The sequence below is a fragment of the Limulus polyphemus genome, unplaced genomic scaffold (assembly GCF_000517525.1).
Source record: "Limulus polyphemus unplaced genomic scaffold, Limulus_polyphemus-2.1.2 Scaffold7432, whole genome shotgun sequence".
Taxonomy (NCBI): domain Eukaryota; kingdom Metazoa; phylum Arthropoda; class Merostomata; order Xiphosura; family Limulidae; genus Limulus; species Limulus polyphemus.
The window spans coordinates 1-14409 of NW_013673042.1; the positions used below are offsets into that span (position 1 = coordinate 1).

Genomic DNA, 14409 nt, shown 5'->3' on the forward strand with positions numbered 1-14409 from the left:
TTTGCACAATTGAGGATTTGAACAAATATTTTTAGGTTTTATATATACATTTGAATAATTAAAAAATCATAAATTACAACATCAATACCACAGAATTCAACTATAATTTATCAAGCTTAGTAACTAAGATGTATTTTACTTTTATCATTGAAATCTTGGTTCAAAAGAGAGAGATGCCACATTAGAAAGGCTGAGAAAACCACTAGGGGGACATTCTGAGATTCCAATTGGTTATTCATGTCATATATAGAAGTTTATATAAGTGAGCATTTCCATAAATGGAAAGAGGTGGGCGGGGTGCAACTGTGTTTGATTTATTACATAAGCAATATCTTAGCAAGTAGAAAAGAGAAGACCTTATTTTATATTCTAGCTTGTCAATATCTGTAACTTGAGTTTCTAATTTGTACGAAACTACAGACTTAGTATTTTGACTTCACAAACATCTAATTTGAACCAGTTCTGCATTAAACATACCACGTGACACACAAAAATTGATGTTTATCTTTTTTAATATTTATTTTTAAATTAAGAAATTGAGTAAGGTATAGTTCTAAAATTTGAATTATAATTTACAGTTTAATACCAAACTTATTGACATAATATCATGAAATAGAGTTCAATAAAATTTTGAATGCGAGTCAACAAATGAGATGATATGGCCTTTCAACTATGACCCATCTCGAAAGGGTTAACCCTCTCAATACAAGAGGTTGAAGTGTGAATATATAGCTTGCAAGTTGCTCATGTGTTATATCATTTAATATTGTACTGGGGCTATGCATTCCTCGTGTGATTTACAGCTTGTATTGTGGGTTTATCAGTTAGACAATGGTTCAAAAAGTAATAAAATAAAATAAAAACAGGTGTAAACTGTTATAAGCTATAAATTAAAAAAAATTTTTTATTCCTAACGGTATTCCACAGCTTTTCATGATGAAACTTTTTGTTTTCACTTGTTATGGTGACTGTAAACAGTTTTTCCAAGTCAAAGTGTTGGTTTCAGTAACTTATAAATCACAGCTTGATTTGAAAATGCTATTAAACAACTTCTCTCTTATTTAAAAAACAAAAAATTATTACTAGCAATATCTTCCAAGTCGGCAGTTTGTAGCGTTTCCGCTTCATCTGGTTCTGTTACAATCCATGACATATAATTGGGTTCAATATCAGATCCTTGACGTCGGTAATGTCGCCGATGGTGGTGATGACGATGATGATGATCATGTCTGGCAATGAGAAGTCTTAAAGTTAATACAGAGTAAGTTGAAAATTTATTCTGATAGTAAATATATAATGCATAGAAATAATCATAAACATTGTTTTGAAATAAGCATAAACTCATACTCAAAATACAGATAAAAGGAAGGGAACCCAAATGATGAACCAATTAATATGTTGTTTCTGTTTTCATGTGAATATTTTTTTTACTTTTAATATATACCCTTCATTATTTAATTACAAAAACATTAAATATATTATTTATAAGTTTTTTTGTTGTTCTGATCTATGTTCTCAGCTTACTTTGATCAGAAGTTCCTGATAAATGCTACTTTGTCTTTTCAGACGTACAATCGAGGCTTTATCACAGTATTTGTTCTAAACCTCAACTAACTTTTAATATCACCTCTTCACAAAACCTAAAGAAGGATATGTAGAAGTTGTTGATTCATTGTGATGAAGTTTATGAAATAAATGTTTCAAATGACTTTCTCTACACCAATAAAAAATTCTTATCCGTAGCAGCTGTCAGTAAGCTAATGTAAAACTGTAAAAAAAAAAAATAAGAGAGAGTAAGTGAGGTTCAAGCAGTTCTAAAGCAATTAGAAATATTGGATTTTTTAAAAATTAATATGCTATTCAGCCAAGCTTGTTTCATCTTTCTTAACTGATTTCTCATTGGTATCAAAGCTACCAAACTGATTTTTCATTGGTATCATCTAATCAGGGAATATCTGTTGCCTTTTTTTTTGAAACACTAGTGGCAATTCTTATTGGAAAACAAAATTTAAATATTAATATATTGTGTTGATGAAATTATGTTTTAAAATTTATTTATTATATCCATAAAGATCAGCATGGGAATGAAGACTTGAAAAAATATGAAAATTCCAAAACTGAGTCAAAAATTATCAAAATATACTTACAAATGTTGGGAGTATTTATGAATACTCAATACAGTGCAAATGGAGCACATTACCTTTATAAAGTTAACAATTTCCTTACCTGACAATGTATGTCAGATAGATACCTCTCTGCACAACAAAGAGCTATTACCTTACACAGCTGCTATGAAGATTTTTTGCACAACACAAGCCTTGAATGAAACTCCATCTAATGGAGAAATACTTACAGAAGATACTTAGTAGAATAATCAAGCATTAGAGAAAATATCCCATCCGTGCATCCTGAGGAGAACAAAAAACCCATCTAGATGGGCTAACCATCAGAAATGGCTTGGTTCTTAGTGTAGTGGAGTGGCCTATACCATACCTCAAGATAACACTCCAGCACTACTTTCTATTGTGGGGTGCACCCACACAGTCTCATACCAATGGGGGACTCTCTACACTGATCTCCCAAGCATATCTGGATAAAGTCCCATATTCATAGACTGTGTAATAGGTTACCAAACACACAGCAGGTTCTAACGAGTTAGAGAGCAGGCTCATACCTGATGCAGTGATGGTTTTTTCCCCCAAACTATGGCTATGAAGGTTGATATGTGCGAGTGTGCGTGCAGTTGCAGTAGTCACGGAAAAGCTCATCTCAACAGCAGACACTCAGCAGGGGTAGATGGGCTTAACAATGGGTTCCATTGTCCCCATAATATAGATATACAGATTGAATAAACTGGTTGAAAGATCTAGAGAAAAAAATAAACAACTCACCTTCAGAAAACTTCTGTAAGAGTGATAAGTTTTTACAAGAGGGAGAAGAAACCTAGGATAGATGAAACTGCAACGTGGTTTAAGTTATGTAATACTTAATGTGTCGGACGTCATCCAAATACCCACCTGCAATATCTCATACAAGGAATGTTGAGGGCTAGCAGCAAGAGAAGAGATGAGATAACAAATTTGATGGGAAGAGACATGAAAAATAAGAAAAGTCTTATTACCCACAGAAGAATAAATTAGCTGGATGAGGTGTATAACCCACCTGGTTAAAATGAATGGAGATAAATTACTAAATGAAGAGGAATTCCATGCAAGAAAAGACTTTGACAATTGCCATGAAAAAGGAGCAATATAAATAAGATAACAAAGAGTAGCCCATACAGGGCAAAGAAGACAAGATGGAATTATTATACAGGAAAGAAAGGGAGGTTCAATAGATAAAAAATCGAATCCCCCTTTTGTTATGTCAAGGAAAGAGCAGTCAGGGTAAAAGATCAACCAATCTGTGCAGTAAATAGTGCTAGCACCCATAACAAATTAGAGCAACAGCTCTTACAAGCGAGAAGAAGAAAATATGTTTGAAGCATTAAAAAAAAAGAGAGTGAGCTCCACAGACATAACAGACTGATAACACTGAAAAGACCAAAGGAAAAAGAGATAACTATGTAGAAAAGATTCAGTCTAGGCAAGATAGTCGATTCACCATAATGGCCTAAAGCTCCACAGACATGATACACTGACAACTGAAAGTAGTGGTAATAGGCCCAAAAGAGAAAGTCTCGAACAAGAGTGAGTGGGTGCCTCTGTGTTGGTGAATAGAAAAAATGACTGAGGAGAGATATGAATGGAAAATGAGAGAGGGCCAAACAACTAGAAAAAAGATAATGGCGAGCCTGCTGAGCAGCCAACAACTTGAGGATGTAGATAATGAGAAACTGCTCCTCTAGAGACCAGATTCCAGAAATAGATCAGGTGTCCACAACTGCACCCCACCTGAACAGAGGCATGGGTTGACAGGATGTTTTAAGGTTTGGTTGTCAGCAATGAGCTATCTATGTTGTGCTCACCACAGGTATTAAAATCCATATATTTGAATCTTATAAGCCCTCTGGCTTACTAAGGAACTCTGAGGAGCTCTAAACAGAAGCAAGACCAGGTGAGATGGACAGAGAGAGAGAGGTGTACAGGGTCATGTGGGATCGATTTAAATGACAGTGAGGTGAATACAGTGGATTTTTGGATTGATTAGCCAGAATCCACTGAAGGGGAAGTGTAAGGACATGTCCAAGAGGAGCAATGGATTCAAGAGAGAAGAGCCCAAAAGAGACAAATCTTCTCATACAAGAATGTGAGGAAACATGAGAGCCTTGGTATCAGAAGAACAATGTCTCAAAGACATAAAGTAGGCTGAGCCTGCCCTGCATACGAATTGAGAAAGACCACAATATGGATGAAATATGGGGTGCGCATCAGGATTGAATTGGAGAGTCAAACCAGCAACCCTAAACGAGAAGACTCCCAAAGGAGTGGGAATGCAATAACAATGAAAGTCACATTTGATTTGACAAGTAGATGCCAGACATCCATAGTTTAGTGGAACAGCAGGCCTCAAGAATGTACTCTCCTAGCAAAAGGCCACTACACCCAAGGAAAATATATTGTGCTACTGCCAACTCAAAGGAAACAACTGTGAATCAAATGTTGACCATTGTGGATGAACTGGAGGAAGCAAAAGGTAGGCATACAAATCAGGATGTGGAAAAACACCTGAGACCCCAACCTGGGTCATCTACATCCCAGAAGAGTAGTCATCACAGGATGAGAAAACCATCCATCTTGAACAGAGTAAAGACCAAAGTTAGTTCAAGCAGGACAGGATTACAGCATCCCATCTTCATGACAATGAAAAAATACATGTGAAACTACAGGGTGAGGTCAAGGAATTCTTTCAAGGTATTCTAATCTTTTGAGGTGGAGAGCTGAGGGATAGGGAAAATCCTAAGAAACCCCTGAGTAATCCAGTAGCCTGTAACAAAGGAAGTCCAGTGGTGTATATATAGTAAGAGAGCTGACTTCCAACCAGACCAACAATTTGCCTCCAAGACCCATAACGGCCAGTCCTCGGAGGTGGTGGGGGCATTAGATAGTAACAAGATGACTAAGAACAGGAGAGGGGGCAACCCCACAAGGCTGTAGAAGATAACAAAACTGGTGGGGGCCTCTTAGTTCACAAAAATAAAAAACTAAAATGAGTAGAGATGACTGATGACTAGATGCATCAGCTCAAGATTTCAAAGTATAAGAAACATATCCAAAAGATCCTCATCGCAAAGAAAGGGTGCAACAAAAAAGTCCCTAAAAGAAGAATTAGAGAGAGGATAATGTCAGAAAGAAAGGTTACCTGATGAAAAAAAAAGCTTTCTGGGATACAACAGAGAAATAAAATAAATGGCAAGATAGAAAACAAGTACGTGCAAGTTTCTCTATTAAAGCTGGTAGGGTCATGATGTAAAGCCTCTAAGAGAAGGTGAAGCATGGAAAAATAATAAAGTTGAGTAAGTAAGAGATGAGGATGAGAAGATAGGGAGTGAGAGAGAGACAGAAAGAAAAAAGGGAAAATCCCCAATCTGAAAGAAGAGACTCAAGTGATGGAGGCTCATGCAACAAAGTTGTCCAAGATTCAGCAAAAAACAACTGAAAAAATAAGAGACATACCTGTGTAATTGAAGCAGTGAAAGATGAAGATGAAATTACCTGATCCTCATTCTAGAAGCAAAAACAGGTGTTAAAACAAAATTAGTGAAACTAGAAAAGATGGAGCAGGATCAGCTGAAGTAACAGAAGCAGAAGGTTGGGAGTCCTGGACCTTAGATCAAAATGGAACTAACCACCTGGTGCACAGTGGCAATAGAACCACTGACCATCAGTGTTTCCAGTTACCATTACAGTAGTAGATGGTTCCTGTTGAGGAGTGTCAGAACCTCCAAAAATGTTAGAAATGTGAAAATATGAATTCATAAATCCAGGTGATTCCTGAAACTGACTATTTTTCTAATTATAATTTTTGAATAAAAATTGGCTGGTATGTCAATGGTGCATGGTCCAAGGTCATTGGATTAATGATGACATTTAAAAGTATTCAATGAAACTTTTGAGCTGGGTTTAAACAACAGGAAGTAGTATTGTTAAATAAACCTTACACCAACAATAAAACATGCATTAAAAAATTACAAATTTTAGTGAAAGGAAAAATCAAACTGAATATAATTAAAATCAAATTTCTAACTGAATTGTTTAAAATTTGGTATCTTTCTGTCTCAATCAAGAAAATTTAGGAAAGAAAAGGTCACAAACATTAACAAAAGTTTAAACTAATAAGCACAAAAATACTGACAAATCCTAAGAAAAAAAAAGAAGACATATGAACAAAGCAGTGCTGAGGAATGAATAAGCTTTGTTCTAATGCTAGTGCTCATGGGTATTACTGTACATGGAGCATGTGTCACCCCCTTCTACTGGTGGAGGGCCACTAATGATGATTACATCACAGGCTGGCACACTACGTATAGGGATGAGAGTTTTGTTCAAGGCTTGTGGCATGCACAAAAATCTTCACGGCAGTAGTGTGAGGTAACAGCTCTTTGTCATGCAGAGAGATGAGTATATGTTTCTGAATGCCAATATACATTTTCTGAGCTAATCGTAATAAATAATACATACATGAGAACCAGTACACATTTTTTTAGTTTCACAAAGTTAATTTTTCATTTTGAATAGTTTAAATACATTAGCATTCGTATTTCAGAATAAGTTGTTCTAAACTGTTTTTGTAACAGTCACCTAAAAGTAAGGAAAAACTTTTTTAGCTTTCAATCATAACAAAATCCAAAATATCACACTCATTTATGGGTAAATCCTTTATTTAATATTAAAATAGTTTTTCAGAGTAACAAACATGAAGACCAAAAAATTATTTAGCACACAGAAAAATGAATTACAGTAAATTGTTAAAACTTCAATACATGTCACATCCAAAGATAGTGAAGTAACTTATAAGAATTTATCATTTGACAGAACTACCTAGCATGCAAGATGAAGTACTTTTTACCTAAAGAATGGTTTAATAAGTTGCACTTTTTTGTACGTACTTATCTCTGTTACGATGACGTTTCTTCCCATCTTCTTCTTTAGCTTTGGCTTCATTCTTACAGTCTTCTTCCTTCACCTCATCACCTACATTACAAACAGTTTCTTAACAAATATCAGTCAGGAATGCCTATGAAAGGGCATAACAACTTCAAAAGAATTACTCAGCAGTTTGACATAAATACTTCAAAAGAATGAGAACATCACAGCTAATGTATTAAGACTGAAAGATGTCTTAAACCTAAAATAATAAACAAGTGTTTCACATTCAATTTAAAGTGATCTTTTCACTTTATTAGTCCATTGGTATTGTTGACCCTTGGTGACAGAACACGAAAAAGATTCTTTGAAATAAATCACCTTTTTATTAACCAATCGAGCAAAATGAAACCTAATTTTCAGCTTAATTAATATCAATTTCTCATCAAAGTGGGCTAACATCACAGATAAGAACTGAAAATTGATCCAGTAATGAAAAAAGTAATGAAACATACTGTTCTTAAAGATTATAATGCACCATTCCATCAACTGGGTTCTCTTTGCTGGTTATTCTTGACTTTAGTACCTGAATTTTTTGGATTATTACAATAACTTTTAACCTTTTTTTAAAAAACAAATTATTAAAATAGACTTGATAATTTTAGCTCTTTTTTTCAATTATTTAACATTCAACAAAAATTAAACAATCAATCTTTATAGAATAATAGTTATTCAAATAGTATCCAACTTGCATGTGACAAACTAGGTTTCACTACAAGCATGACTTTAACATCCATATGAGATACATGTTTAATGTGAAATATTTATCCGACTATTCATACGACTTAAAATGAGAGCTAGGTCATCTGAATGCATCTGTTTTACAGTATATGATCAGTGAAGGTACAGTAGTTCACTAAGTTAAAGTACTAGCATATTAGTCTTACCAAGCTCAAAAGTTACTTTAGCTTCTCTGTGAGATTCTGATTGTTTCCTATTGTCTGGAACTGGAGCAGCTGCTCTCTCCGACATTAACGGTTCTGATGTACAAATATCATCTGGGTGCATCCTAGTACGAGCAGGAACCACTTCACTTTGTGCTGAACCTTCTACAGAAGGTCTGGATTTGAAGAATGAAAAAACACAGTATCATTCAGATGTAAACATGTCTGAAGGGTATCAAGTAGAGAAATCTACCTGGATAAGTTTAAATAGCTTATAAGTATTGCTGTGACTAGTGATTAACTAGCTTGGGTGACTATCATGTACAAGATGGGCATACAATCACCTTACACAATTTTATGTTCTGATTAGCCTAGCACCAGGGTTAAATACAAGTTCTGGTGATAAATATTCAACATTAATTTTTGTTGCTCTTGAGTTACATTTCTGGAATAAAAGATGTCACTCTTGAGATCCTAACTTGATTTAATAGTGGTCAGGCATGTGTGCTCCCTGGGGGAGATTTTGTTTAATTTAATAGTGATCAGACATGTGCCCCCCCCCCCTTAAGTGAGATTCTAATTTGATTCAATAGTGATCAGACATCCCCCCAAAGATCCTAATTTCATTTAATATTAATCATATATGTGCCCCCTGAGATCCTAACTTACTAGTAATCAAAAATGTGTCCCCCTGAGAATGTAGCTTAATTTACCAGTGATCAGATGTGTATCCACCTGATATCCTAACTTGATTTAATAGCAATCAGACATCTGAGATCCTAGCTTGTTGGTTTGACAGATTGAACTTGTTAGCTTAATATTTCAAAGCTATAATTATTATGTAGAATACCAAAGCAAAACTTCAATATTTCCTTGAATTATATAGCAGTGTACAACTCACCAAGCCTCAAAATTTAATGAAGTATTAGTTTTAAATTTACAAAATTCACAGCAGAGGTCTTTAGTAAATAGAACAGAAAACTTCATTTGAAAAAACAAAAAAGAAGTATCAGCCTCACAAGTATAAAATTATGAAATATGAAGCTGCATTCATCCAAAATATATTTAAGCCAAAATTATAATCCAAGTAAGTGAAAAAAAAAAAATGTAATAACAGAGTTATAACAAAATCACAATAGCAAGCTAAGCTACAGAAACATGTCCCAAAAAAAAGTCAGGAAGGAACAGCCGACAGGTTTTTGTACATTATTTAAATAAATATTAAATACATAAAATTAATAAACATTTAGTCCTGCTTGAAACCTATAAGTCAGTTGTTTTGAAAATTTTGTTTTGTGAGAAAACATTTCTCACTCAACTAGCACCTCAGGGATTTTATTGTACTGATACAGAAATTAATCACTTTCTAGAGTGCTCTCAAGTAAACCTAGACTTTATAGACACTTAGATTATGTTATCAGATATAGTTAGTGGCAAGTAAAGTTATTTAAAATGATTTCGGTATCAACAATTGCAAGAAAATTCAACGGGTCTTAACAGTTGGTATAAATGATATGTTATATATTGAACAGTATTTAATATATCATTAATATATACATACAATAAATATTATTTGAAACAGAAGTTATCAAGACGTATAAAAAACAATTATAAAAATCAGAGATGTCTTATGTACTGAAAGAAATGTATGTACACAAATATTCAACTACTCCTTACTTCTACAATATTCATTGCAATAATACTTGGTAATTATTCTTTGAAAGTGGTGAAACAGATGCAATAGTTACGACAACTTTGACATTACAAGTGAACTACACATAATTTTTGTTCTAATATAATTGTTAAGAGATCAATTTATAATGAGCATTAAACATTTATTAAAACTAGGTAGTTTTAAAAAATCTTAAGAAATCCCAATAACTTATCAATTTAATGTCTTCTTAGTATTCCTAATTAACAAATTACACTAATAAATAAAAACTACTGTTACATGTATTTGTAATTACCGATCTCCTGACAAAGTTTCTTCACGATCGTGAACATTACGTGACTTAGCAGGTTTCAAAGACGATCTTCGGGGACGCAAGTGAGGTTGTTTAGATGCAAGTTCATCACTAGAGTGTGTTGGGGTGTGAGATGTTGATTCTCCTCTTTTCAACACTTCAGTTCGGACATCATGCTTATCAAGGGATGTCATGCTTCCAAGAAAAAATTGCACCTTTTCTTCTGAATCTCCATCTTTCTCTCCATTTCCACGACTGACAGACTAGAATAAATTACATACAAACCTACATTTTTTGTTGTTACCAAATACCTAATTACTTACTAACCACTGAACCTAGTGTCCCAATACTGTAAGGTATATTGTCAGTTTCATTGAAATGCAAGTGATGCTTCTGGAAAAAAGATCATGGGATTTACTTAAAAGTAATGTGTTTTTCCAAGGAAACAATCAACTTATTTCTAACCCATTTCACTACCAAAGCTCACATCTGTCAGCTCTGTGAACAATATGCACATAGTCAAATTTAAAGGAACTATAGTTGATTACAGATCTACATTACTGATAACTTCTAAATGGTTCTACTCTAATCTAGTTCAGTAGTACTTTTTGTATAATAACCAACTTTTCAACAAAATGTAGTTAACGTTATTATTCTGTGATGATTTTTCAGCAACAGATAGTCACGGCCCAATGTTCTTACGCTTACCCACTTGTACTGCTCACAGCTTTATATTGTATTTCTTATACTTAGTCATAGTTTTTTTAATTTAATAACACTTTCAACATGTCCATCATGAGACAAGCATGATGTATCTGGAGAAAATAGTCTTGTTTAATGAATTATACATCGTTTAGATCCAAAACATTGATACTAAATCCCCTTTACAAAATACTAGACACGACATACTTAACAAGTCAGTTAAGATTACCATTTAGATTATATGAACAAAGCAATCGTGTGATAGTAGGTATGGGATATAATAACCTCTGCCACCAAAGGTGGATGGAGATTATATTTTCACCCCTATGTGTGTTTCTTTGTCATCAATATTTCTGGAGAACAGCAAAATGAATTTAGACAAAAATTGGTATACATTTGAACTATAATCCAACTTAGAAGTGATTAGTTTTTGGAGGATCAAGAGTCATGAAAATACAAAGAAATCCCTATCTGTTAACATGATTTTACACACTATTTTTGCTCCATAACTCAGTCAAAAATTATTGGATTTTTATGAAACTTGGTGGACATATGTAGAATATTATTTCTTTGTCCTGCCAAAAATGTCTTTATCCGTTGATAATGACAGACGTATGGACATATTTTCATATTTTTGGGAGGTGCATATGATCAGTACTGCATGGAGGAGGAATGTGCTGTACTAAGTCCCCCTCTAGTATTTTACTGTGATCAGAAGGAAAGACTACATTACAATGAACAAGTGAAAAATATCTGAGTAAGGTCCCACTTCAGTTAAAAGTTAGAATAAAGTGAATTTTAACATAAGTAATCTATGAAAAATGTTAGAAATAAAACCAAAGCACAATAATGAAAACATAATAAGTAACACTTTAAGTAGATCATGGAACTTATCTATAGAGAACTGAAATAATAAAAAAATGATTATTATTTGATCAACAATGAATTGGAAGGTAAACAGAATATGGTTAGAATATTATATCCAAAAATATCAATGTATTCTAAAGTGTGTTCAAAAGAAATGTGGTTATAATAATGTACTCCAGAAAAATCAAAACTTATACTACAGCGTGTTAAAAGGAAATGTGGTTACAATGACGTACTCCAGAAAGATCAACTTATACTACAGCGTGTTCAAAGGAAATGTGGTTACAATAATGTACTCCAGAAAAATCAAAACTTATACTACAGCGTGTTAAAAGGAAATGTGGTTACAATGACGTACTCCAGAAAGATCAACTTATACTACAGCGTGTTCAAAGGAAATGTGGTTACAATAATGTACTCTAGAAAAATCAAAACTTATACTACAGCGTGTTAAAAGGAAATGTGGTTACAATAATGTACTCCAGAAAGACCAACTTATTCTATTAGTCCATATACTATCCACGAGTGAAACATCCAAATATCTTTGCCAATTTATATTTCAGCTCACACTTGATCATCAGGCAACTAATTTTGATAACAATGAACTGAAAGCAGTGACTACTTTATGACAGTGGTTTTGCCTCTCCACTTACAATATTACATGCACATGCACAATTAACATATCAGTTTCTAGTTTATGTGATGACAGTTTATACCACTGTCAAAACGTGCAGGCAAAAAAAATCTACACCTAAAGCAAGCAATGAACTGAACTTGTCATTAAATAATACTCAGTATTTATGCTAAATATTGACCACTTTTATCAAACTGTGTAATAAGTTCATTTGCTATGATCTTTTCCACTATTTGAATTACTATTGTCAACAACAGCCAGCATAGCCTAGTCATTTAATAGTTTGCCAAACTATAAATCTGATGGTTTGTAGTTCTCATTCCATTGCTGTGACTCACTGTCGACTTGGATATATTGAACAATAAACTACATATGCTGAGGAAAACCATTACAAACCACCCCAACTACTATTTCCCACGACAGGAACAATGGCTTCACAAGTAATTGCATTTGCCCATGCCCATTTATATGCGATACACTTTGAATTATTTAACCAAATTCAGTTCTATCTTTTAGTGTATACAAAAGCTGTGAATACCTGACTTTTCAAACCATATCTTTTATCTATTTTTGTAATTTGAAATCTACTCAAATGTCCTTTTCCCATCATGTTTAATCTAACTTCTTCAGAGACATTTTAAAAAACGTTGTTAAAAAAACATATAGTAGTTAGAAATGATTATAAAATCATGTTTGATGGTTGGTTAGATATAACCAACCAGTGATTGTTTCTTAATTGATTATTGATAGTAATGTAGCTATCAATTTTAATAAACAGTTTGGATTCAGCATTTCTGCCATGTTAGTGTTAACTGGATTCTGCATTGACAAGCATACTCATTAGACAACTGCAGATTCTCATGTGTATTGTGGTAAAATGTGCCAATATTATCCTGCATAGTTAACCCTTTCGATACGAATCACAGGTGAAAGGCAATGTCATCTTGTTTGTTGACTCACATTCAAAATTTTATTGAACTACTATTTCGTGAATTTATCTCAATAAGTCTGGTATCAAACTGTAGATTATAATTCAACTTTTAGAACTATATATTACCCAATTTCTTAATTTAAAAGTAAATATTAAAAAACACAGTTAAACATCGATTTTTGTGTGTCACGTGGTATGTTGAATGCAGCACTGGTTCAAATTAGATGTTTGTGAAGTCAAAATACTAAGTCTGTAATTTCGTACAAATTAGAAAAAAAAAATTACAGAAATTGAAAAGCTAGAATATAAAATATGAAGGTCTTATCTTTTCTATTTGCTAAGATATTGCTCACATAATAAATCAAACACAGTGGCACCCCACCCACCTTTTTCCATTTGTGGAAATGCTCCCTTATATACACTCACTTCTATATGTGACATGAATAACCAATCAGAAGCTTAGAATGTTCCCCTAGTGGTTTTCTCAGCCTTTCTAGCATTACTTTCGCCATCTCTTTCTTTTCAATCAAGATTTCAATGAGGTTGGTTGTGTCTTTAGTCTGCTCGATATTTCATATTTTTTTAGACCCAAATACAGCTTAGTTACTAAGCTTGATAAATTAGTGGAATTCTATGAATGGATGTAACAATTAGTGAATTTTTAGCTATTCAAATGTATATATAAAACCTAAAAAAATATTTTGTTTCAAATCCTCCATGTGCAAAATTTTTAAAGGCTTAGCAACCTACGTCAAGCAGCAACCGAGTACAAAGGTCATAACTAGAAGAGATAATTGTTTGCTTTACTTCTTTATTTACTGTTCTAAGTTTTAGAAAAAATAACTGAGAACTTATTTCAAAAATAGCAATAATCTATACACATATATAATGTATAATAATTGAAATGTGACTGTATTTTACAAAATACTAGTTGACTAAAACACAACCAAGACAAGTTACTTTGTACAGACCAAAGGTTACCTCTATGTTATTTGATACTGTAACATGAGTGCATGTGAGCCACATCTTTGTAACTTCTGTATTGTTAGCCAGGCATGAGTGAAAGATCAATATAATGAAAATAATAAATATATATAAATGGAAATGTTATGAGATTTAAGCTATTTCATCTAAACATTTATGTTTTCGTGTTATAATTTGTGTTCATTCTGGAATGAAAGAGGCATAATTTATGTTTATTTCCTAATTTTTTTTATGGTGGTTACCAGATCGGTCAAATTTACAGAATCTGAAGAAAGATTAATTACTGAAAATAAAAGATAAAATATAAAGTTTTTTCTTAAGAAATGTTTGATAACTATCCAGACATTATAACGATTTC

The 14409-nt window shown here is 33.1% G+C and overlaps 1 protein-coding gene across 1 annotated transcript in view; it reads right to left on the reverse strand.

The window, feature by feature from the left end:
* Positions 1 to 1057: 1057 nt before the first annotated feature.
* LOC106474608 overlaps positions 1058 to 14409 on the reverse strand; it is a 33380-nt gene continuing 20028 nt past the window's right edge. The window contains exons 5-8 of the mRNA XM_013935298.2: positions 9937 to 10196; positions 7973 to 8145; positions 7049 to 7133; positions 1058 to 1229 (exon numbers count right to left, since the gene is read on the reverse strand). Coding sequence (XP_013790752.2) covers positions 1058 to 1229; positions 7049 to 7133; positions 7973 to 8145; positions 9937 to 10196 — 690 coding nt within the window. The remainder of the gene's footprint in view (positions 1230 to 7048; positions 7134 to 7972; positions 8146 to 9936; positions 10197 to 14409) is intronic.